At 44.1% G+C, this 27,607-nt stretch overlaps 1 protein-coding gene across 2 annotated transcripts; it reads left to right on the plus strand.

Moving 5' to 3' along the window:
* On the plus strand, window positions 1-27,607 carry LOC121866159 (achaete-scute homolog 2-like). 2 transcript variants are annotated; one of them, XM_042365766.1, is made up of 2 exons: window positions 1-815; window positions 25,076-27,607. In XM_042365766.1, exons 1-2 carry the CDS (start codon window positions 351-353, stop codon window positions 25,148-25,150), a joined length of 540 nt encoding a protein of 179 aa, XP_042221700.1. In that variant the 5' UTR covers window positions 1-350; the 3' UTR covers window positions 25,151-27,607. The 2 variants fall into 2 exon arrangements, with proteins under 2 accessions (XP_042221700.1, XP_042221702.1); XM_042365768.1 differs by lacking the exon at window positions 25,076-27,607 and adding an exon at window positions 11,299-11,435.

Here is a 27,607-nt window from a genome sequence, read left to right on the forward strand (position 1 = left end):
TGTGAGTTGTACGTGAGTCTCCGACAGCTGAGGCCGCCGCCACGTGGTCGTGATCCTCTTTAAGTTTACACAGACGGCGAGAGAGAGTCAGTAGTGATCAGGAGGCAGGGAAGGAAACGTGTAGCCGCTCCTCAGGAACCCACTTACTGATCCTACTTTGTGGTGTTGACAGTGATACTCACTAATTGTGGCACTTGTCAAGTTATTGCTGCACCTTATATTTTCCCTAGTGACTTAGTGATCCAGTGACTTGCAATAACATTTACCAAATACTTCACACCGCAAGCGATAATACGCGGCAAGCCGTGAAGCCTGCTTGAGCGGCTGCACATTGGAGTTTGACAATCTTCATGGCTTACCAGGATAGAATGATGGGTCCAGCCCGCGATGACCTGGGTGCCATGGGTGGTGGGGGCGGTGACAGTGGCAGGAGCGACAGGGGTCGCCGTCCTCACCGTCACCCTCCCAGCGCCGAGGTCGAGGCTGAGATGCGACTCTACCTTGACAAACTGAAGGAGATCGTTCCCCATATCCCCAAGAACAGGAAGGTAACGCGTCTCGAGTTGATCCAGCACGTGATCGACTACATCTGCGACCTCCAGCATGCCCTCGAGGACCACCCTGGCCTCAAGGACGAGCCCACCGCCAGGTTTCTCACCCCACCCACGTCTCCACACCACCAACTGCAGCATACACCACCCCACGCCTTCCACAACTCCATGCCTTCACACCACCTGTCACCTCTCTCATCCCTTACCTCCACCAGACAACCCCTGGGCGTCATCTCCACCACCAACACACTCCAGACCTCCACGGTAAGTTTCTATGTAATAAGTCTCTCTCTCTCTCTCTCTCTCTCTGCGACACTGTAAACACACCAGAGCAGGGAGGAGCAGGCTTCAGTCTCGGATCAGTTGTCATGATCCTCAACCATCGACTGTAGCACGCACCGTCCTCACACCTTCACCACCCACACGTCCAGCCCTCACTCTTCACCACCCACACGTCCAGCCCTCACTCTTCACCACCCACACGTCCAGCCCTCACTCTTCACCACCAGCACGTCCAGCCTTCACTCTTCACCACCCGCACGTCTAGCCTTCACTCTTCACCCACACGTCCAGCCCTCACCAGCCACGCGTTCAGCCCTCACCACACACGTTCAGCCTTCACCACACACGTTCATCCCTCACCAGCCACACGTTCATCCCTCACCACACACGTTCAGCCCTCAGCACACACATTCAACCCTCACCACACGTTCAGCCCTCACCCCCTCACCACCCAAATGCACTTTTAAGTTACATAATATTTATTGGTCCATGCAACATAACAAGTTTCTATACCCATAATAGTTGATGATTTGCACTATACAAAATTCCTGATTCTTACGACTTTCTTTATGTAACTTGGTTTTAAATTAAGGTGATAATAATGATGTACTGTACTGTATTTTTTTTTATGAATTATAAACTTTTGACTGAATGGTGATGAACGTTCAAAATATTGCACCAGTTGGGGTGATTCTGGGCCTCACCTGCACCAGCTGGGGTGATTCAGGGCTTCACCTGCACCATCTGGGGTGATACAGGGCCTCACCCGTGCCAGCTGTAGTGATACAGCGTCTCACCTGCACCAGCTGGCGAACAGGTGCGAATAAGCTACCTGGAGACCTTCGTTCTGATGCGCCACGTTATCGCCTGACATTTTGTGTGTGTGTGCGTGCCCGCCCTCCCCCCCACACACACACTTCTACCTAATGAAGGGGAGTGGAGAGCAACGCGGGGGGGGGGGTCAGAGCTACCTTCAACAGTTGTCGTCGTGTCACAACATTCCTCGCGTGTTTGCTCAATACTGCCTCTGCTTCAAGCTGCGCCTGGCTGCTCACTGCGCCACAGCTGGGCGCTAGTGGTCCCCAAGGACGCTGACTCGTAGACATCTGCGCTTTCAACTGTTCACGAATCACAACTAACGCAAACTAAGCCTTGACTAAGAGAAGTCATTCTTTTACCTTTTTTGTAGATTTGCGGTTGATGCGGTTGGTTTACGACGTCCGTTAATATGACAGTGAGGGACGCACTCTATAGATGTTCAGCTTTTAAAGAAACATGGTTAATCTGGCCGGCCCCGAGGACAGTCATGTTTCTACTGTGACTTAACGAGATTAGAATGTAAATCCCGGGGGTTGTTAGCACGAGTTGACGCCATAGTCTTGTCTGCAACTTCTGTGTTTTACTGTACTTGTACACCGAGGACGCATGTACACTCAACCTCACATCACATGTACACCTACGATCCATGCACGGCTAGGATACATTTACACCATTTAATAGACTTTTGTTCACTAAATAATAGATAGCTATCAAATGACACATGTGCACCAAATTTCAAATGCACATCAAAGGACGCATGAACTCAGAACACATTCACAAAGGCGGGTTATATAAAGTGCATGAACAGGAACACTACCATTTATGTACACACATACGGTACAGAATCTCACGTGCACGCACGCATATGTATACACGCCCAACATCGGCTCTGACGAACCGATGATCAGTATCACAGTGGTCTGAGCCACGCATGGCACGGGTGATGAGGACATCACACACACACACACACACACACACACACACACACACACACACACACACACACACACACACACACACACACATATTAGCCTTGACCTGGGGTGACACAGTGAGCGTGACCTGATTTACCAGGTGGCCAGAAGAGTAACGTCACCCGTGCTTACCTCTGGCACCGCTGACTACCGCAATACTAACGCGTCAACCAGCCATCTCCTGACACTTGACACCGCTTTTTATAGCCAGTTCAACGGGGGTGGCCTGCGAGATCGGTGTCACCCACATGTGTTCACAAGCTAACACATGTACACAATTTGACACATACCTACTGTCTAACATACCATTTAGTTGACACACCTACCAGCAGGCACATACCTTCTAGCTGACACATTGACACATATCTACTAGCTAACACATACCATTTAGCTTAGACATCGACTAGCAGGCACATTCCTACTAGCTGAAACATGCCTACTAGCTAACACATTCCTACTAGCTGAAACATGCCTACTAGCTAACACATTCCTACTAGCTGAAACATGCCTACTATCTAACACATGCCGTTGAGCTGACGCACCTACTAGCAAGAACATCCTACTAGTAGAAACATGCCGATAACGAAGACAAAGACCCCAAATATAGCCCCAAAATTCAAACTCGCCCATCACCTGCCCTGCCGTCAGCTGGTGAGCACCGTCACCCAGTCCACCCGTCACCCGCGGCGCGTGTACAGCATCTGTCACTTCCGTCTTCTTCGCCTGGCCCCCCCATTTTCTCAACACATGCCTGCCCACATACTACACCCGCCCACCGTATGACTGCCGTATAACCACTATCTTCCCTTCTGTCTGTCTGTCTGTCTACCGCCTGGCTGTCTCTGGAATGTCTTTAAATTTTGTTGCAATTCCGTCTTTGCCATCATCTTCAACCTCTATCACCTCAATATTATCCTCTCCACTACACCTTTGCCCAATACTCTCGTACCTCCACCACACCCCCGCATCTCCCCCACACCCCCCATCCTTCCGCCTTTCTCCCTAAAACAACATCAGGAAACCCCCACCATCACCATCCCCCATTCCGGCACACAAACACCCGCCCACAGCCTATTCTTGGTCACTAGATCTTCTTTCCGAGAGAGAGAAAGAGGAGGGGGTAGAAGCATGACACCCCAAGGGAGAAGCAGAGAGATAACACCCTGAGGAGAGCCCTGGGGACTAACTCCTGGGTGGGAGGACCAACGTCTGGGTAAGAGGGCCAACGTTTGGGTGGGGGAACTAACGCCTTGGTGGAACGACTGATGCCTGGGTGGGAGGACTAACGTCTGGGTGGGGGAACAAACTCCTTGGTGGGACGACTAATGACTGGATGGGAAGACCAACGCCTGGGTGGGAGGACCATCGCCTGGGTGGGAGGACCAACGTCTGGGTGGGGAACTAACGCCTTGGTGGAACGACTGATGCCTGGGTGGGAGGACCAACGCCTGGGTGGGAGGACCATCGCCAGGATGGGAGGACCAACGCCTGGGTGGGAGGAATAACGTCTGGGTGAGAGGACCAACGTCTGGGTGGGGGAACTAACTCCTTGGTGGGACGACTAATGACTGGATGGGAGGTCCATCGCCTGGGTGGGAGGACCAACGTCTGGGTGGGGGAACTAAAGCCTTGGTGGAACGACTGATGCCTGGGTGGGAGGACCAACGCCTGGGTGGGAGGACCATCGCCAGGATGGGAGGACCAACGCCTGGGTGGGAGGACCATCGCCAGGATGGGAGGACCAACGCCTGGGTGGGAGGACCAACGCCTGGGTGGGAGGACCAACGCCTGGGTGGGAGGAACAACTCCTGGGTGGAAGGACCATCGCTTGGGTGGAAGGACCAACGATTGGGTGTGAGGACCAACGCCTGGGTAAGCTAGAACCTCATGTGAGACCCAGTATCGCTAAATAATATAACAACTCCTTGGTTTTGGTGGGCTGGGGCGCATACCTAGCGTAGTAATTAAATGTGGTTTATGTGGTTCATTCACGAGTAATATCTGGCGTATACCTGGCTTATACATAGGATGGAGATAGTTATGATATACACGCAGTCAGACCTGATTTATTTTTACACAAGAACATTCCTATAACGAAACACTTTTTGTAACTTGACAACTTGGTGTTATTTTGAGTCATTGTGGTAAGAGATCACGGAGACTTCAGCCAACAAAACTGCCTTTTCCTCTAGTCTGTCACAAATCTTACATGTAACATTTCTAACAAAAAAAATGGATAATGAGTTGCGATGCTCTGCCTCACAAATACGAGCTAGGCGCTACATTTTAAACACAACAGAACCGCCATGACCTTTGCACCAGTAATATTGTATCAGACAGTATCACAGAACTATAGTTTTCATTAAAATAGTTCGAGCCGACTTGCCTTTGGAACTAGAATAAGAAATAGTTCATATCAGATGATTAACCAAATACAAGAGTCATTTCACTCGTGGTCAGTGAGTATAGTGGGGGATAAGTGTGGTGGATGGTGAGTATAGTGGGGGATAAGTGTGGTGGAGGGTGAGTATAGAGGGGGATAAGTGTGGTGGAGAGTGAGTATAGAGGGGGATAAGTGTGGTGGAGGGTGAGTATAGAGGGGGATAAGTGTGGTGGAGAGTGAGTATAGAGGGGGATAAGTGTGGTGGAGGGTGAGTATAGAGGGGATAAGTGTGGTGGAGGTGAGTATAGGGGGATAGGGTGTGGTGGAGGGTGAGTATAGTGGGGATAAGTGTGGTGGAGGGTGAGTATAGTGGGGATAAGTGTGGTGGAGGGTGAGTATAGTGTGGGATGACTGGTGAAGGTGAGTGTAGTGGAAGAGAACTGTGGTGGGGGATGAGTGTAGTGGGGATGACTGTGGTGGGGGATGACTGTGGTGGGGATGAGTGTAGTGGGATATACTGTGGAGTGGGGATGACTGTGGTGGAGGGTGAGTGTAGTGGGGATGACTGTGGTGGGGTGAGTGTAGTGGAAGAGAACTGTGGTGGAGGGTGAGTGTAGTGGGGATGACTGTGGTGGGGGTGAGTGTAGTGGAAGAGAACTGTGGTGGAGGGTGAGTGGGGGATGACTGAAGGGAGAACTGTGTGGAAGGTGAGTGTAGTGGGGGATGACTGTGGTGGGGTTGAGTGTAGTGGAAGAGAACTGTGGTGGAGGGTGAGTGTAGTGGGGATGACTGTGGTGGGGGTGAGAGTAGTGGAAGAGAACTGTGGTGGGGATGACTGTGGTGGGGGGTGAGTGTAGTGGAAGAGAACTGTGGTGGGGGATGACTGTGGTGGGGACTGTAGTGGGGATGACTGTGGTGGGGGTGGGTGTGTAGTGGGTGTGGGGATGAGTGGAAGAGAACTGTGGTGGAGGGTGAGTGTAGTGGGGGATGACTGTGGTGGGGGTGAGACTGTGGTGGGGGTGAGTGTAATGGGGGATGACTGTGGTGGGGGATGACTGTGATGGGGTGAGTGTAGGGAAGAGAACTGTGGTGGGGGTGTGGGCTGTGGTGGAGGGTGAATGTAGTGGGGGATGACTGTGGTGGGGTGAGAATAGGGAAGAGAACTGTGGTGGGGGTGGGTGTAATGGGGATGACTGTGATGGGGGGATGACTGTGATGGGGGTGAGTGTAGTGGAAGAGACTGTGGGGGGTGAGTGTAGTGGGGGGATGACTGTAGTGGGGGATGACTGTGGTGGGGGATGACTGTGATGGGGAGGAGTGTAGTGGAAGAGAACTGTGGTGGGGATGACAGTAGGGGGATGACTGTGGTGGGGATGACTGTGATGGGGGAGAGTAGTGGAAGAACTGTGGTGGGGGTGAGAGGGGGAGAACTGTAGTGGGGGATGACTGTAGTGGGGGTGAGTGTAGTGGAAGAGAACTGTGGTGGGGGTGAGTGTAGTGGGGATGACTGTGGTGGGGGTGAGTATAGTGGGGATGAGTGTAGTGGGGGATGACTGTGGTGGGGGTGGTGAGTGGAAGAGAACTGTGGTGAGGGTGAGTGTAGTGGAAGAGAACTGTGGTGGGGGTGAGTGTAGTGGGGATGACTGTGGTGGGGGTTGAGTGTAGTGGGGGATTACTGTGGTGGGGGGTGAGTGTAGTGGAAGAGAACTGTGATGGAGGGTCGAGAAGGGCACCGGCTGGTGAGTGCTCCAACTGTTGCTACCATCTGTCCTCCTCCTCCTCCTCCTCCTCCTCCTCCTCCTCCTTTCTCTTTTCTGTCTCTTCTTTCTTTTCTTCTTGCTCCTGAGCTGTCACTCTCACTCCTCTGCACTCTTCTTCTCCATACCTTTCGTTGTCTCTTCTCATGATCCCGATTTCTTCTCTACTTCTTCAGTTAAAATTATTAATGTACAGTACTTAAGGATTAACAGAAACAAAAGAGGCAGAAACACTGATACAAAGAGAGAATGACTTGGAAAAAAGGGAAGAGATAGAGAGGGATCAGTTAGACACAGTAGTGACCCATAAAGACATTATTTGTGGAGGGGAGCGCATAGGGCAGTTACTGTCTGTAAGACACAAGTGTTTCCTGTTTTATCCCTATACTGTATGTGTGCCGCCCCCGCCACTCCTCCGGGGAGGTACAATCTGGGTCCCACCCCCGCCATCCCTTACGGGGAGCCACAATCTGAGGTACCACCTCCGCCATCCCCTCCGGGGAGCCACAATCCGGGGTGCCTCCCCCGCCACCCTACACCCGGGGAGCCACAATCTGGCGTGCCGCCCCTACCACCCCTCCTCCGGGAGATACAAACTGGGGTGTGGCCCATACCACCCCTTCTCCGGGGGGCCGCAATTAGGGGTGCCACCCCACCACCCCTCCTCCGGGGAGCCGCCCCCCATCACCCTTCCTCCGGGGAGCCAAAGCTTGGGCTGTCTTCCCCCTTCCGCCTTTCCTCCGTCTGGGAGGTGCAGCAGCTGCCATCGTTACAACAGACTGGGTGGGTTTTGGTGGGGGTGGCAGGTCCTGGGGGTAGTTCTCTGGTGTTGACGCTAATTTGGGAAAATTTAGAGGGGGGGGGGGAGTAAGGTTAAGCTGGCCCCACCTGTGGGGTAGACTGAAGACTTCAGGATAGTCTTGAAGATTCGCACTTTTCAGAAATATATTTGTTGTAGCATTAAACGTGTAGACATACGGTACTGGATTGTATTTTTAAGAGCTAGAACAGGCCTGGTGCTGTTTAGAGACATACAGGTTACCTCATAAATAGAAAGGATATTATTATTTTTTTTTGGGTGGTACCAAAGACTGGTTTGTATAATTTTCTGAGAAAGTAACTGCAAGATTTCGAGACAAGGTAAAAAAATAAACACAAAAACATTATTTGTAATGCTATTACAGTTTGTTGGTTTTAATAAGTCTAATATTTTTAACCCGTTTTATAACTTTTTTAATATGCAATTAATCGTAAAGATTACATTTAGGATGATTTAGTAATTATTTACATTCTTTTCCATCTCCAAAAATCCACTGTAAAAGTCCAACATGGAAAACACAAGTTTTGATCAGTCATCCAGACTCACTTTACATTCTTAATTATGATTTGTTAAAACCAACAGTCTGCTTAATATTTTTTAACTTTCGTTTCAAGAATAATATTATAAAGTAAAGGTTGATTAAAATTTTATTGAATTCTGTTTTAGGTAGTAGGTTGATATTGATATAATTTCCATTGCTAAAGAATACAAGAATATATATTTTTTGTATTTTCCAATAAATTATAATTCATTCAAATGACTTATGATTTGTTCATCTATAAAATTTGACAATTAACCCTTCGTATAATAAATTTTGTCACGCAACATAGAAAATTATTTATATAGTTGACAATTCTTATTAATGATAATACAGTACAAGATTGGTTATCTGTTTATAAACAATAACTATTACATGTTAAAGAAATATGACAGACCATAAGTAAAAGCAATATATACAGAAACACTAAATTACCAAAAAGGCCTCGAACAATGGCAGTGTGAAAAACAGCAGTAGGAGCTGAACAAAGGAGGTAGGAGTAGGATTGGTGGGACCATTGAAATACTTGGGAATTAATTTTTCGTCTGGGTACATGACTTCTAGATTTAGTATTAAGACGTTAACCATATTATGAAGTAGGTCGTATTCATATGATCATGGCTTCAAATTTAATTTTAAAATGTAATAACGATAGACGTTTTAGTATCTTTGGTGGTGAAAATCATTAAAACCTTCTGAAAATAATAAAAAACAACAAAAAGCGTATTAAAACCAATGGAAAAGGCAGGGATAAAAAAAAATTAAGTTTGGGTTAAACTACAGTACTGTATTGGTTTAAATTGGCCAACCCTGTTTCAAGGAAACCTCAGGTGTGCCTGATGCTACCCTGATACACGAATTATGAATATAATGTGTCCAGGATGAGTGAAGTTTCCAAGAGTGTGTGAGACGGTATCGTAGGTGAGGATGGGCTGGCTAGCCGTCAAGAGTATTAGGGTGGTTTATTAAAGAGAGTTTAGAGTCAGCCACGTTTGATGGCAGTCGCCTGCGTGTAGTAGCAGTAACACCTGAATTAAAGTAACTAAGATCATTTCAATTATAAACGTGTTTTAATAGTTACATGTATTGTCTGCTCTCATTTATGACCACACTTTACAGTATCTACTTAAAATTAATCTTAACTACGGATATTCACAGTTAATCACGCATGTGACTCGAGATCACAGGTTTATATTAAGGGGAAGGTAAGATAAGAGACACTATCACTGCCTCATGAATTGAACTTCCGGTGTTATGCATCGCATTGTCTTGCCGTCCTTCACCACCCTGATTCTCGCATTCCCATAGATTCGAACGTTAACCATTTCCCCAGAATGGTGATAAGAGAATTCACATGGTTACAGTAGAGTTTGAGTGCAATTTTAGCACCATAATGGCCGTCTTTTGTGTTTTTTTTTACCTTGAGTGAGTGATTCTGTTTAATACATTTCATATAGTATAGACTTGTGATAAGCTGGGCCCTTGAGTGTCGGGTAATGACTACTGAGTTACTGATGAACTGGGTGTATACAGTCCTTATCCAGACTCTGTTAATGCTTTGAGTTGACGTCACGACACAGAGCGTGGGTTTATACAGGATTTCGCAGCTGTATGTTTTTAGCTGTGGCTTATGGAGTAGAGATAATGAAGTGGTGGAGGCACCAGAGTGGTTAGAGGTAGGTGGAATTTGTGGAGAGAGTGGAAGTGGGTTGAGGTAGTAGGGTGAGTGGGTGTAGACAGAGGGTTGAGAGGGGGCAGGTGGGGTGCGGTGTACCACATGTGAGCAGGCACAGCTGCAGGGCAGCCACAGCTGCACCTGCTGGGGATGGGTAGGGGACGTGTAGCAGCTTGGTGGGTGCTGCTGCAGCTGGCCGCCCTCAGGGGCAGTGAAGGGTGGTGGTGATGAGCAATAACAACTTGAGGTGGCCGATTTAACAAGCATATTAAGCAGCGAGTTTATCAAAAAGTTATAGAGTGATAACAAGATTAGGAGGTGAGCGTCACTGGTTAGGGATTATTGTCTAACTGCGATAACTTTTTATTTTTTTGAGGGGTGGGAATTCTGAATGGCCATAGACGACCATGTAGATCATCATAATACATATAAGTGAATAGATTCATAGAAAACCCAATCTAACTTAACTGACCTGATCTGACCTAATTTAATCTACTTTAGATATTATTTGCAATCTTATGATGATGGTAAACACGTTTTACATGAAGTAGAAACAAAATTTACCTTGCATGAATTATTTTCCATTAAGGTACAGTATAACAGTAAAAAGAACTACTGATCCCTATTTGGCAATAACACATAAATTGCCTTTGAAAGTTTGATCGGCGTTTATCCCAATTTAGCGTGATATATATATATATATATATATATATATATATATATATATATATATATATATATATATATATATAGTATATGTGTGTGTGTGTGTGTGTGTGTGTGTGTCGTTCATCATATTTATAAGAAGATATTGCTCGTTCTCAGGGTTCTCTACCTTTTTTACATACGAATTAATTTATCTTCTCTTTCTATCCTCCATGTCTCTGTTTCCCTTACTTCCGGTGACCCTGAGTAACTTCATCACAACCTTGCTCTTCCACCACAACCCAAGTGCTTAGAGTCTTTTGTTTGAGTCTTTGACTATCACAGCCTCTTGGTATTGTTGCAATGGTTTCTTAACTGTCTTGACTTAGAATTCAAATCGTTTAATTACTGTAACTCCTTCCCATATTTCTTACACCTCCACCCTTCCCCCATCCGCCAACCGGGTGTGAGGGAGGGGGTGTTCCGGCGTGTGAGTGTGTGTGTAGCGTTGCTTATCGACACCTGGCCGCCACGCACCTGGACCCACCCACGCGTCTTCACCCCGCCTGCCGCCCTTCACTGCCCACCCACCTTCCATCAAGCCACCTTCCCTGTATTCACCTTCCTGCCGTTCTTCACCACCAACCTATTGCCCAGCAGCCTCTCACCACTCATCTTACATCATGATGCAATGTATGCTACCCAATCACCCTTTACTTTTTAACATCTAACTTCATCCTATCGTATACCTACCACCCAGTTGACCCTCACTACCGATCCACTCGCATTTATCCAACCATCCTTCACTAGCTAAAATGACTTAGTATCTAGCTTACTGGGTGATACATCGACAGATTGGGTGGCTGGAAGAGTGGCTTGGGGGGTGGCAGACTGGAGGGAAGTGAGTTGTGGGGCGGAGCGGGAAGTCGACCTTGAAGGAGGCGCCGCTCACGCCCCACCCGCCCGCCCATGAGGAAAGTGACGCCACCTGTTCCCTCTACCGCCTCCTTTATGGTATCTCCTAATTAATTTTTTAATATGTACTTTTTCATATTCTGTTTCCTGCTAGAGAACGTCATTATTTTCCTTTAAACGAAGTTTATTTTGATTGTTATATTTTAACATAACTTAACCGTGTCTTGTAACTTCACAACCATTTGATTCCTTCTCGTTTGGTAGTGAGAAGTGATATCACCCTCAGTGTCAAGACCTGACTGAATTACTCAGAATAGGGAAACTGTACTCCAAGCTTTGTTAAACTAAAAAAAAAAAAAACTCGTTTGGCAGCGATGCAACCAACTGGTGTGATTTTTAATATTTCTTGGGTTTGACGCGTAAAGTTTTATTGCCATTGTCTTTAATTTACACGTCACTCAATTTTACACATAAGTCAAAACAATACTTTCGCATTTAACTCATTCCACATGCGATCTTAGAACACAGGTGTTCATGACGCTGCCACTGTACCACGAACTTGACTTGCAACAACTGACTGCTTTTTGAAAGGGATTCGTATCGATCATATTCTGCCCGGAGGTGCTTCGTTGCTTTCCTTATTTTAAATTTTGTTTTATTCAAAGAACATAAGGCACCTTGACCTATGCACGGATTAGCAAGGTATAGGATAGGCAGTGATCACTTAGGTTAAGGTGTATTAAGCAGTGTCTCCCGTTGCCGCCATCCATTGTCTCATCCAATATTGTCCGCCAAGTCATCTAGAATCTAGATGACTAGTAATAGTGACACTACTCTATTTATACAGCTTCATACATAAAAGGATCTTGCCTGATGTCTTTTGTTTTATACTTTGTTCCTGTCTGACTCCGAAAATTGCCCTTTTACTTTCACTTCAGTTGTTTAAAACATATGTGATCAGATGACTTTCAATATTTATTCAATAATATTCCTGCTTTGAAATCATGCCACTTTTAATTGATGGTGGTTCCTCGTATATGCCAGGTATAAGTTTAACCACTAACCGCTGCGGACAGCTAACATGTGACTTCCTTGTCAACAAGCAGAGGAAACCGTTAATGTGGTGTGTAGTACTTCCTGCGGCAGGAAGAGTATTAGATAGGGTGAGGACGGTAGGCGGGAGGAAGGAAGGAAGGCATCAGAACTGGATGAATGAAGCCCCCTGCGGCGGCCAGCTGGCATGGCGTGGAAGGAGGGAGGGAGGCCGACACTTCCCCACAACTCACTAACCATGCATAGAAAACGGCCAGGGAAAACTTAGCATCTGCTTTACACGGCTCTAGGTAAATACCGCCCTCAAGATTGTTTATTAATCGCAGCAGTTGATGGTAGATACCTAGACTGCCGCCAGGTGTGTGTGAAGCCATGAAGCAAGTAAGTATAAAGAAAGAAGAGGTGTGAAGATGTGGGAGATGTATGGGTGCCAGAGACGGCCCACCTGCTCCCTCTGGCCCGCGTAAATAAGCATAACTACACACCTCCAGCTAATAAAGACCCTCGCCAAAGAAGCATGCGCAGAATAAACCTCAATCAGAAGCGAGACAGAAAAAATGTATTCGGAAGGGTGGAGGAGGAGTGATCGAAGGAAAGGAGGAGAGGGGCCACGAGACCACCAGAAGACCGTTCTTGTATAATTGATACTGAAGCGTGTAAATACAAATGGGTGGAAGGTTGACTGGTTACTGCAAGCCACGAAACCCGCTGTTTCGGAAACCTCACTGAGCACAGCTGTTCCTTAGTCTCCTGCACACACATGTGTATCCCCTCTATCACACACAGAGCTGCTCCGACCACACTTGGCCGCACGCGCACACACTAACTTGAAGGAATACGGAAATAGGATAAAACACATTCGTTGCAGCTTGTACAGTGTAAATGTTTTGTATATATAGGCATATCTCTCTCCATGCTACACTTTCACCAACCTAAAGTACCGGAAACACTGCGTTTAATTTAATCGAAGTTTAAATTCAAGACTTTATTTTACTATACTGACGTTCTCGGATTTACGCTTTTATATGACGCTGTACATAGATATACATTCCTTACTCTGGTATATGCAGTTTCAATTGCATGACAATGAATATTGATATTCACATATGTGCGTCACAGTACGTGACCGTTCAATTTATACGCCTCTAAATTTCGGTTTACACTGATATTATTATACTCCTCTAGCACTAGCTACACATCTGTGCACTGTCATACATCATTGTAACCTAACGTTAAATGTTCAGTACGTACAGTACAGTCATTAATATGTTATATAAAACAATAGTATTTAACTGACTGCCACATATATATATATATATATATATATATATATATATATATATATATATATATATATATATATATATATATATATATATATATATATATATATATATATATATATATATATAAATGTGTGTGTGTGTGTGTGTGGTGTGTATATATTGTTTGAAAATAAAGTAGACGAAAGCTGAATTTTTCTTAACTACGTACTGTACATAGTTCTTATAGGCCTATAACAGCGGGCCTATTGGCCCATACTGGGTAGTCCCGTTTACACCTAACCCATATCGCTCATATATCCATCCAACCTATGTTTGAAGCTATCCAGCGTATTCAAGTTAATGATGATGTTTGGTAACTTGTTCCACTCATCCACTAATCTATTTCCAAACCAACGTTAACCTATTTCGCGCCAAAACTAAATTTGTCTAATCTAAAACCATTGTTACGAGTTCGCTCCTGGCTGGATAGTTTTAGTACCTTTGTAATGCCACCTTTGTTTTATCCTGATTTCCATTTATACACTTCTATCATATCGCCTCTCACTCTATGTCTCTCATGGGAGTGCAAATTAAGATGCTTTAACCTGTTTCTGTACTCAAGGTTCCTAATGCCCGGAACTAGTCTTGTCATTGTCCTCTGAATTATTTCAAGGAATTCTATGTCCATTCTGCAGTACGGTGACCAGAATTGAACTGCGTAATCCAATTTAAGTGAGGTTTCACAAGCGCAAGATATAGTTTTAGGATGACCTCGCTAGTCTTGTAACTAACACTCTTTTGTTCGAACACAAGTACTTTGTTAGCCTTGTTTCGAGCAAATACACATTGTTTACTTGGCTTAAGACTCCTATTTATCATTACTCCTAAATCTTTCTCACAATCGGATTTCTCTAATAACGTCGTTGTTCATTTGTTATCTGGTTTCTCTGTTTACGTCTCCTAGACTAAGTTCTTTACATTTGTCCATATTGAATTTCATATGCCATTTATCAGACCATTCGATTTTTTTTTAGATCATCCTGTAGTTTTCCGGAGTGCTTGTCAAATTTAATTACACGCCCTATTTTAGTGTCATCGGCAAATTTACTTATGTTGCTGTCTACGCCTATATCCATGTCGTTTATGTATATAACAAATAATAATGGTCCAAGAACTGAGCCTTGGGGGTACTCTACTAGTGACGTTACTCCAATCGGATTTAGTGCCGTTAATGCTCACTCGCTGTTTTCTGTCCTGTAACCACGCCTTAATCCATTTTAGAATATCTCCTCCAATGCCATGAGCCTCCACTTTTCATGTTAGTCTTTCGTGGGGGACTCTGTCGAAGGCTTTGCTGAAGTCGAGATATTGTACACCACATCATAATCGTGCCCGTCGTCACTGATTCGAAAACAGCTGATTTTTTTTAATAGATTAGTCAGACATGAACGCCCGCTTTTGAAGCCATGTTGGGAATCATTGATCAACTTGTGCTTCTCCAGGTGATTTCGAACAGAGTTTGAAATTATTGCTTCCAGTATTTTGCCTACAATTGATGTTAAACTGATTGGTCTGTAGTTACAGGATAGTGATCTTTCCCCCTTCTTGAAAATCAGCATTACATTCGCTATCTCCAGGATTCTGGTGCTGCACCCGTTTTTAAGAACATGTTAAACAAATTTGCTAAGGGCAAATATCTCATGGGTTATAGATTGCTACTGCGCCTTCTTTCCTAATCTGCCTATCCGTATGGAATAATTTGTAACCTGCAATTTGGTATTCGACAGGTAACTCACGTGAGTCTAAGTTTATCCATGTTTCTGTGAATGCTATTACATCGATTTTTTTCGGTACAAACCAACGCCCTGATTTCATCAATTTTGTTTCTCATACTTCTACTGTTTGCGTAGTGGACAATTAAGTTAGTAGTGATCTGAGTCCTCTCTTTGTCGCATTTCGGTTTTAACTCCCTGCCTAATTTAGTTTTGTCATCATTCCTAGCACAATTTCTCCATAACTTTTTTGTTGTTTACTCTCTCCCACTGCAGTCTTCCCAATCCCCGTGCTCATATGTTCCCCTCGCAGTTTAAAGACTTCGACATTTTTTGAACTGCCCTCTTGAGAGAGCCAGCCAAGGTTGCCACCCCATCCCTAGCATAAAGGTCCCTTCTTCCGTAAAAGTTGTCCCAGTTGTCAACGAATGGCACCTATCATAAGAACATCAGAATGGAGGAAACTGCAGCTGGCCTATTGGCCCATACTGGGCAGTCCCATTTACACCCAACCCCTATCGCTCATATATTCATCCAACCTATGTTTGAAGCTATCCAGTGTATTCAAGTTAATGATGATGTTTGGTAACTTGTTCCACTCATCCACTAATCTATTTCCAAACCAATGTTAACCTATTTCGCGCCAAAACTAAATTTGTCTAATCTAAAACCATTGTTACGAGTTCGCTCCTGGTTGGATAGTTTAAGTTCCTTTGTAATGTCACTTTTGTTTAGCCCTGACTTCCATTTATACACCTCGATCATATCGCCCCTCACTCTACGTCTCTCGAGGGAGTGCAGGTCAGGGGGAGGGGGTACAGTGAGAACAGAATATAATGAAATAATTAAGAGAGGAATATTGGAAACAACAGAAATAGAGAAAACCGAATAGAGAGGGAGAGAAAAAACGACGAAAAAGGATAGAAACTCATCGAAGAGATGCAAGATATACAAGGGGGAGGTGATATCCCGAGGTAACAGGTGACTCGCCCTCCTCTCCTCCCCTGACCCTCACACTCCCGCTACCTTAAAAACCAACACAACTACCATAACTTAATCATCCTGTCATCACTATATACACTATCACTCCTCACTATCACCTCTCACTGTTATCCTTCACTGTCTCCTGTTACGGTTTGGAGTCATTTGTGAGGTTACTTTGAAGCCAGGTTCGTCTATGGAGATTGATTAATACTTTGATGATGACGATTTAACCTTTTGAGGATGATGGTTTAAATCTTTAACGATGATAGTTTAATTCTTTGACGACGATGGTTTAACCCTTTGAGAACAATAATCTAACTTTTTGAGGATGATGATTTAACCTTTCAGGACTCAAAGGGTTATATATAAAGAAAATACCAAATACCCCAAGTCATAGCAAGTAAAACCAAACAAGCTCTGTTGACTTGCTCCGAAAATGCTTTCAGTTAAGCATTAGACATAATTATGATGTAAAGGATAGACCAATCAATTTAGTTGGTTGCTGATTCAGATTAGGTCAGATTATCTTGTCAGCACCAGATTAAATTATCATAACACCCAGAGGATAAATCAAGAAAGAAGATAAACTTAAAAGTACTTGTGCGTGTACCCCAGCCCCAGGTGCGTACACCACAGCCCCAACTGCATGTACCCCAGCCCCAGGTGCGTGTACCCCAGCCCCAGGTGCGTGCATCCCAGCCTCAGGTGCGTGTATCCCAGCCCCAGGTTATTAATTTAAGTACCGGCAACAATGACTTATGAACTATGCTAACAGTAAGCCATATATGATTATGAACTTATCTTAACTCTTAAATACAACATTAACCGAGTCAGCGATATAGGTATGTCACCCAACATAGAAATGGGACCAAAACTCAATATTAAACACAATACCACATGAAAGTAAGACTCAGCAAATTAAGAGTGGCAACAAGAATAGAATTAATGGTACACAATACAATAATTAAGGTTTTGTGGAGGTATCGGTTAATACTGTACTCGGTTGGATGCTCAGGTCCACCGCACACTAGCAGCACAAGCGACCCCTGAAAGGGTTCCACACGTTCTGGTCTCTGGGCGAATCGAAATTATGGCACATACTGGCTGTTAAAACAGTCTGTACTACCGTTAGGTTGAGTCACAACGACAGCACTTCCAGCCCTCCCACAAGCAGTGCTAAGAGATGCATCAGTGTAGATGGTCTGTGTGATGTTATTCAGTGTGTAAGTTGCATATGTGTTAAAGAACTCTCACTTTGGCAGTGTGTTGGAGATATGGTCTTTGTTTAATTAGTTGTTTCGGCGGGTATGTTGGTATTACAATATCGAAGGAAACTGTCCGCCAGGGTGGTAGGAAGCGCTGTATGTCTGAACTTTGTACAGATGGTCCAAAGCTGTATTTTAGATCAATTTAGATTCACCAGTCCCATGACTCAAATATCACTACCTCCTAAGATGTCCCCACACACAACGCTTCCGTGACGCCTGCTGGACCACCACTCCACGACCCCCTGACGAAGGGAGACACGATGATCCTCCCCATACTGGCCAGATATTTTGTAAATAACATTGATTATGTGTTAAAGGAATATCCTTCCTTCCTTAGGCTTTAGTAAGCCCCTTTATAATTTATACTGTATATACTTGTCACACTTGCCAGATGGTTCTGGTGTCATTGTACAGGGGTACCTAGTGACAGCACTAGGATCCCACTTCCTCTATCAAGGAATAAACAATTGAAATTGAAATTGAATTGACTCATATATTCTAGCAATTTTAAGGAACCGATGTTTTCAGAGTCACCACGCAAAAGCCTCAGGGCTATCATGAGGTTGACTTCAATTATTTTTTCTCTGAGAATGGGTATACTTAGTTCTTTCCTCATTATTAATTATTTTAGTGCTCATGGGACAGCCTAGGATAATTCTGAGGGCCTTATTTTGTTTCCCTTTTCCCGTGTGATTTTATCAAGATATATATATATATATATATATATATATATATATATATATATATATATATATATATATATATATATATATATATATATATATATATATATATATATATATATATATATATATATATATATATATATATATATATATATATATATATATATATATATATATATATATATATATAATAATAATAATAATAATAATAATAATAATAATAATAATAATAATAGTTATAATAATAATAATAATTAACGGTTTATTGAAAAAATTCTGCAGCCCGAAGGCTGAAAATATACATTGGACATAAATGACTTATTACATACATTGGTGGTCACACGAGTCATCACCATCTTACAGTGAGTCACTACTCATCACCGTCTTACAGTGAGTCAATAATCATCACCGTCTTACAGTGAGTCACACTATTCATCACCATCTTACAGTGAATCACACTAGTAATCATCATCTTGCAGTGAGTCACTAATCATAACCATCTTACAGTGAAACACACGAGTCGTCACCATCTTACAGTGAAACACACGAGTCATTACCATCTTACAATGAATCACATCAATCATCATCATACAGTGAGTCACACTAGTCATCACCGTCTTACAGTGAGTCACAACAGTCATCACCATCTTTCAGTGAGTCACAACAGTCATCACCATCTTACAATGAATCACATGAGTCATCATCTTGCAGTGAGTCGCACGAGACATCACCATCTTACAGTGAGTCACTAATCTTCATCTTACAGTGAGTCAATAATCATCACCGTCTTACAGTGAGTCACATTATTCATCACCATCTTTCAGTGAGTCACACTAGCCATCACCATCTTACAATGAATCACCTCAGTCATCATCTTACAGTGAGTATAATCATCACCGTCTTACAGTGAGTCACACTGTTCATCACCGTCTTACAGTGAGTCACACGAGTCATCACCTTACAGTGAGTCACACGAGTCATCACCGTCTTACAGTGAGCCAATAATCATCACCGTCTTACAGTGAGTCACACTATTCATCACCGTCTTACAGTGAGTCACACGAGTCATCACCTTACAGTGAGTCACACGAGTCATCACCGTCTTACAGTGAGCCAATAATCATCACCGTCTTACAGTGAGTCACACTATTCATCACCATCTTTCAGTGAGTCACACTAGCCATCACCATCTTACAATGAATTACATCAGTCATCATCTTACAGTGAGCCAATAATCATCACCGTCTTACAGTGAGTCACACTATTCATCACCGTCTTACAGTGAGTCACACGAGTCATCACCATCTTACAGTGAGTCACTAATCATCACCATCTTACAGTGAGTCAATAATCATCACCGTCTTACAGTGAGTCACACTATTCATCACCATCTTACAGTGAATCACACTAGTAATCATCTTGCAGTGAGTCATTAATCATAACCATCTTACAGTGAAACACACGAGTCATCACCATCTTACAGTGAAACACACGAGTCATGACCATCCTACAATGAATCACATCAGTTATCATCATACTGTGAGTCACACTAGTCATCACCGTATTACAGTGAGCCACAACAGTCATCACCATCTTTCAGTAAGTCACTAGTCATCACCGTCTTACAGTGAGTCACAACAGTCATCACCATCTTTCAGTGAGTCACAACAGTCATCACCATCTTACAGTGAGTCACACTAGTCATCACCGTCTTACAGTGAGTCAACAGTCATCACCATCTTTCAGTGAGTCACCCTAGTCATCACCATCTTACAGTGAGTCACAACAGTCATCACCATCTTTCAGTGAGTCACACTAGTCATCACCACCTTACAGTGAGTCACACTAGTCATCACCGTCTTCAATGAGTCACACTCATCACCATCTTTTAGTGAGTCACACTAGTCATCACCATCTCTCAGTGAGTCACACTAGTCATCACCATCTTTCAATGAGTGACACTAGTCATCCCCATCTTTCAGTGAGTCACACTAATCATCACCATCTTACAGTGAGTCACAACAGTTATCATCTTTCAGTGAGTCACACTAGTCATCACCATCTTACAGTGAGTCACACTAGTCATCACCACCTTTCAGTGAGTCACACTAGTCATCACCACCTTTCAGTGAGTCACACTAGTCATCACCATCTTTCAGTGAGTTACACTAGTAGGACACACTTCACTCTAATGTAAACACAATGTGCGGGAGTGTGAAATTTAAACGAACTAAGATTGTCAGAGCGTCAGTAGTGTCAGGAGTCTCCGGGGAATGTCAGCAGGGTGTGTGAGTACTATGAATGTGTCAGGAGGATGTCAATAGTTCGAGCGTCCGGTGTTTGTGTGTCAGGTGTGTCAGGAGGGTGAGAGTGTGAGGAAGGTCTGGGTGTCAGGAGGATGAGAGTGTGGGGAAGGTGTGGGTGTCAGGAGGGTGAGAGTGTGGGGAAGGTGTGGGTGTCAGGAGGGTGAGAGTGTGAGGAAGGTCTGGGTGTCAGGAGGATGAGAGTGTGGGGAAGGTCTGGGTGTCAGGAGGGTGAGAGTGTGGGGAAGGTGTGGGTGTCAGGGAGGTGAGAGTGTGAGGAAGTGTGGGTGTCAGGCGGGTGAGGTGTGGGGAAGTGTCTGGGTGTCAGGAGGGTGAGAGTGTGGGGAAGTGTGGGTGTCAGGAGGGTGAGGTGTGGGAAGGAAGTGGGGTGTCAGGAGGGTGAGAGTGTGGGGAAGGTCTGGGTGTCAGGAGGATGAGAGTGGAGAAGTGTGGGTGTCAGGAGGATGAGTGTGGGAAGGTGTGGGTGTCAGGAGGGATGAGAGTGTGGGGAAGGTGTGGGTGTCAGGAGGATGAGAGTGTGGGGAAGGTGTGGGTGTGGAGGATGAGGAGTGTGGGAAGGTGTGGGTGTCGGGGTGTGGTGAGAGTGTGGGAAGGTGTGGGTGTCAGGAGGTGAGAGTGTGGGGGAAGGTGTGGTTGTCAGGAGGGTGAGAGTGTGGGGAAGGTGGTGTGGTTGTCAGGAGGGTGAGTGTGGGGAAGGTGTGGTTGTCAGAGGGTGAGAGTGTAAAGGTGTGGTTGTCATGAGGGTGAGACTGTGAAGGTGTGTGGTTATCAGGAGGGTGAGAGTGTGGGAAGGTGTGGGTGTCAGGAGGTTGAGAGTGTGGGGAAGGAGTTGTCAGGAGTGAGAGTGTGGGGAAGGTGTGGTTGTCAGGAGGGTGAGAGTGTGGGGAAGGTGTGGTTGTCAGGAGGGTGAGAGTGTAAAGGTGTGGTTGTCAGGAGGGTGAGTGTGGGGAAGGTGTGGTTGTCAGGAGGGTGAGAGTGTAAAGGTGTGGTTGTCAGGAGGGTGAGACTGTGAAGGTGTGGTTATCAGGAGGGTGAGAGTGTGGGGAAGGTGTGGTTGTCAGGAGGGTGAGAGTGTAAAGGTGTGGTTGTCAGGAGGGTGAGACTGTGAAGGTGTGGTTATCAGGAGGGTGAGAGTGTGGGGAACATAAGAACATAAGAATGGAGGAAACTGCAGCGGGTCTATTGACCCATACTGGGCAGTCCCGTTTATACCCAACCCCTACTGCTCATATAAGCATCCAACTTATGTTTGAAGCTATTCAGCGTATTCGAGTTAATGATGATATTTGGTAACTTGTTCCATTCATCCACTACTCTGTTTCCAAACCAGTGTTTACCTATTTCACGCCGAAATCTAAATTTGTCTAATTTAAAACAATTGTTACGAGTTCGCTCCTGGTTGGATAGTTTGAGTACCTTTGTAATGTTCCCTTTGTTTAACCCTGACTTCCATTTATACACCTCTATCATGTCAGGAGGGTAAGAGTGTGGGGGAGGTGAGGTTGTCAGGAGGGTGAGTGTGGGGGAGGTGAGGTTGTCAGGAGGGTGAGAGTGAGGTAAGTGTGGTTGTCAGGATCACATCCCTATTAGGACGATCGTCTGTTTTATGCAATTTAACGTAACGAAACTAACCTAATCTGATCATTTAATTAAGATGGTAAAAATTGCATAAAACAGACGATCGTCCAAGTGGGATGACACCGTTGTCAGGAGGGTGGTAAAGGTGGTCTTCAGTAGGTTATAGAACGACTTGGAAAGGCTATTGATTTTCCCGGGAAAGAATTTTATAATTTACCAGGTTATATTCCCCACTCATGTAATACAGAGGCACTTAAGTTATGTTCATAATGATCAACAAGACCTAGGCAAATAGGACTTTATTTACCTTGTTGATAAGAGCGTTTTTAAACTAATTTAAGTGATGCAGCAATGACAATGGTGTTTGTTGTTTGATGAAAGGATGCAAACGTGAAAATATATTAAACGTGTTTAGTTATGCTAATAAGGTTCCATTCATCACAGAGCGCTGTTATAAAATTTGTATTCATGGAGTAATGAAACAAGAGCGATGTGAGCGGAAGGCCACCTCCCCATCTGGCTGACACAGTCGGACGTCCGCCCAAATGTTGTCTGTGTACCCACATGTCGCGCTGGAGCAGAATTGCCAACTGCTGATACAGTAACCTGCTCCCTACCTTTATTTTTATTATAAATAATTATTTCTCACGTTTATGACTATTATGATAATCGTGTAGATGAATTTAGATTCTGTTTTAAGAATCGGATTGTCCAAGCACAATGGAGAAAGTGACTTATATGGTTGAGGTGTTGGCAGGTCTGCGCCTGCGAGGGGAGGTACGCGGCAGTCGCTGTCCCGCGCAGATGACTATGCTGCAATATGACGAGTTCCACATTCCACACAAAGTCTAAATACATTAGAAGTATTCGTGTATATATATATATATATATATATATATATATATATATATATATATATATATATATATATATATATATATATATATATATATATATATATATATATATATATATATATATATCGTAAAACGAGTGCATTATCTAATGGCAGTCAATGAAAGAGCTTGGTTTCTAATGAGATAGTCGCTTTTCGTAGCATTCTAGAATTTCATTCATGAACTTGCTGACGAACTGAATCACTGCTACTATCCGTGGTGGCGGTGCACCTGCTGTTGCGAGAATGTTTGGAAATGTTGATGATAGTGTGTTTCTGTGTTTATGTGAGCGTGTAAATTTGAGTGTATGCCCACTTTTGTGTACAATACTCGAAGTTATAATATTTAAGTCCTGATAAGAGTGCATCTCTATATGTATATTTGTGTATGTGTTGTTGTTATAGAGATATTGTTTCTTGGTAACGATTGCTTGAGGCAGACAGCCACATAAGCAGCCACATAAGCAATAAACTGTGAGGCGGAGGAGTGGTTGTTGCGAAAGGACGGCATCTGTCTGTACAGTATTTAGGATTTGTTCCGCTCATTTTAATTTTTAAGGTGTTTGCTTTTTTTCTCTTGAAGTATTTTGGTTCCCGGGGCTTTCTTCTGTAGTACCGGTATCTAACTGAAGGTGATTTGTAGTGTTGTCACTGTTGTATAGTGATATTGATCCGTACAAAACATAATCTTTATAAACTGAATGTTATTCCTATCCGTATTTTGAATGGTGAACATGCTATCGCTCTTCGGTGATACCAGCCACTCCTCATTTAAGTCCTGTGTATTTTGAATAATTTTATTCGTTTGAAGTGATGAGAAGTATCTGAAAAATATGTAAAGTTTTAATTAAACAAAATCCAGCTATATAAGGCTTAATTACTAAGAATGACACTGAAAATAGTATATTTATGTTGGCACCCCTGTGTGTGAGGGCGACACTAGGACTCATTATCAGAGTGAATACTCGTGTCATTGTTGCCAGATTTACTTCCGGCGGAACAAATTGTGTCACGGATGAATGGTAACGTTGCTTAAAATATTGGAAGTTACATATGTCTGTAAAAATGTTGAATTAATTTAAAGGTAATATGTCGATATCAGCTATCACAATGAGGGAAATCCTCGAGTGTTCCTCTATCTGTAAGTCATCAGTGATATTTGGTTGCTTGCACGTGGACGCTGGAATTACAACATGAATGCCGTGTTGGTATTGTTTGCATTTTTTTTATTTTTTTTTTTGGGGGGGGGAGGTGTTGCTCAGTTTGAACCTCCACTAACTATTGCAATTTTTACTTGAATCTTTCAGCTAATTCTATGATGCTGTCACCACCAATGAATTACTGTAGTTTTACATTATATCTGAACAAAGACTTGTGCATTACTGTAAATTTCCTTATTTTGATGGCAGCTACACTAGTTCATTAACGCAAGTACATATTGTAAAATATGTTGGAAGTGTATGAACCAGTTGAGTAAGACAATTCAATGCTGTATTTAGAATTATCTCTTGTGAGTTATGGATCACATAAAGATAGGCACCTGAGCTTATTTCACCTTAAGATTAACCAGCTTAAAACCAACCTAACCTTACCGTATCAGTTAGTGTTAGAGTGTTTAACCCTTTAGAGGGCAGCTCCACACTTAATTGTTTTAATCTGGTCTACGCCAGACAATTTTATTTAGCTGAGAAACCCTGCCCTCTATAAGGATGATCAGCTGTGAAATAAGCTGAGATGCCGAATATTTACGTAGTCCTAGTTAACTCTTGCAGCAGTACAGAAAAATAAATATTTATTTTATGTTGTGTGACATCATTTCAATGAGGTTTACGATTCCTGTGGACAGCAGATGCAGCCCTAATTAACACCTGTTTTTCCTGTGCTCCGGCAGATGCGGCGAGACGTAACCAAGGCGACCAACAGATTGAGCGGGTCCATATCCCACACTCTGCCGGGGAGCACGTGAGCCCTGCGCTTCCACTGCTCACCTCAATCGCTCCCCACGTCGCCGTCACCGTCTCCGTCTGCTGCTTAACCTTCCCAAGGGCGCGTGGGCCTCCTCGTGCAGCAGCAGGCAGGTCTTGACCATCTGGTGGTGCGGTAGCCTGCAGGCAGGAGCAGCGGAGGATAAGTGTTGCGTTGGCAGCAAACCACGAACCCACGCCTTGCTCCTGGTGTTGCTGTGTACCGGGTGTGTCTGTCCAGGGAACTTGATAAAGTAACCAACTACAAGATTCCAGTCATATAGCGTATATTTCAGGCAATTTTGTTTGTTCATTCATTTAGTCATGGCTTTATTAAAACACACGATAATTACATATATGTGTTACAAACATTCAGAAGGTTGAATGGGTGTTGAGTTCCTCGGAGGTGAAGAGCCAGACACAACCTCGTCTCTCCTGTTGATATAATGTTGTTAGAATTTTTATGTCCGTAGCAATAATTAAACAGGTCGTAAAGACGAACTAGACCTGTCATTCTTCTGTATGTTCCTGTATTTCATGTTTCCAATTTCTTATTTAGAAACTAGTAGATTTGTTTGTGAACAATGACCTTTCGAGCCCCGCCCAGCCCCCCCCCCCCAAAAAAAAATCAGCCAACATGAGTGTGTAAAGATATATAAAGGTGCTGGCGTATATGTGAGTTTGTGTTTACGTTGTGACTGTTGGAGCATCCTTGTAGGATGTAAAGACCTTCTCCTTGATACATTTGTGCCCGAAGTGTTATGGTGGTCGCCTTTCTGGATCCTCGTGCAGCAGGTGACACGGAATGAGTCTCACCCTCCCTCCCTCATCTCCCTGGCAGGTCCTCCAGCACCACATGGCCCACAACTGGCTCATGCTAGTGCGAGGCAAAACAACACTACAGTTGGGCAGACGGTGACACATGGATGCCGTCTGCTCCGTCTTCCCGTTTTGGTCACACATATATTTCTGTTATTATCTTCCTTTACGGCTTAAAAATCACCCACATTCCTGTTTACTAATGCTCATTTACACCACGGCACTTTGGGATCTCATGTTTTGTTCTCTTTTCTGTTGGTGTATTTCCTGGGACTTGTGCTTCCTTCTCCAGCGCCTCGCTACATTTTCCCCGCTATACAACATATGGGAATCTACTTTTTCCTTATCCCTCACTGTACGACACATGGGGGACTAATAAACCATCGGGGAAGCCTGAGCCAGGAGGCCATATGGTTACCAACTGGCGGGTGGGAGGTGCTGGCTGCGCGAACCGGACAGATGGTTCTCCTGGCATGAGGTCCACAGGGAGGTGCAGGGTTACCCCCCCTCCTAACCCTCCACAACACCCGCACTACACATCTTCGTTTATTTGTGAGAAGTGTTTTATTATTAACAGGCAGGAGAAAAATAAATTGGAATGTTGATTAAATCTGTTTCATATAAGTTGGGTCCCTCTTCATATCAGTCACCACAATGAATTATTGTTGTCTTACAAGCTTACAAGAAGACAATTCAAGCTATAAAAGATGTGTCAAGAGGCAGTAAGGCTGGTGACAGCACCAACTGACACACGCCGCCCTGCCTCGCTAACAGTCAGGTTAAACACAGGGGCTACTGTATCACTATGATCATTGTTTCACGGCAAATAAACTTTATATTTCTTATATTACACCAAAGAAGTTATTTTAATGTTTTATATTTTGACAACCTTTTGCATTATATAATATTATTCAGTATCATATAAATGCAATATGTGAATGGAGTCTAAACTTTAGACTGTATTCTAGCGTCAGACATTGATGTGCTGTTATTATGACGTCACACATCGTCAGCTGCTTGGAAATGTTTTCGTCAGCTATTCAATGACGTCACGGCTGCACAAAAACTTTATCTCCGATGCACAGCTCACACCACCATTGTCACGTTGAGTCTTGGAAACTTATGTTTCCAAGAAACTATCAGAGCTGAGTGTAATTTTTTCATTGGTTAGCCGCCTGTAAACTTGCCACCACTGTTTCATCATATTTACGTACTTCATTCATCCCAACGTCTTTACATTTAATATGGCCAAGATGATAAAATCATAAGGATAATAAACAGTGAAGTGCAAGTTACTGGCGGGCGATCCTGGAAAAAAAAATACTGTGGCATAAAGGTGGCCTCACACAACAGCGCTGGAGTTGGTGCCTGTACCCTAGTATAACCATAGATTACCTGTGCACTGTGCTAGTCCACCTGAGTTTCAAATGGTCACAAATAGTCACGTGACCCCTTCGTCGCCTCTGAGGAGAGTTGTCTTAGTCACACGGGCGAGTTGGCCCGCCATCTTGGTTCATTAGAAGACCCAGACGCCCGTATTATTAAACATCTTCCCTTGAAGAGGGTCGTAGTGTTTCAACCCGAGTTTTAAGCTAAGTGAGTCCTGAGGGACACCGCAGTACTGTAGTTAACGGGGTGGT

Source organism: Homarus americanus, unplaced genomic scaffold (assembly GCF_018991925.1).
Source record: "Homarus americanus isolate GMGI-L3 unplaced genomic scaffold, GMGI_Hamer_2.0 scaffold32583, whole genome shotgun sequence".
NCBI lineage: Eukaryota > Metazoa > Arthropoda > Malacostraca > Decapoda > Nephropidae > Homarus > Homarus americanus.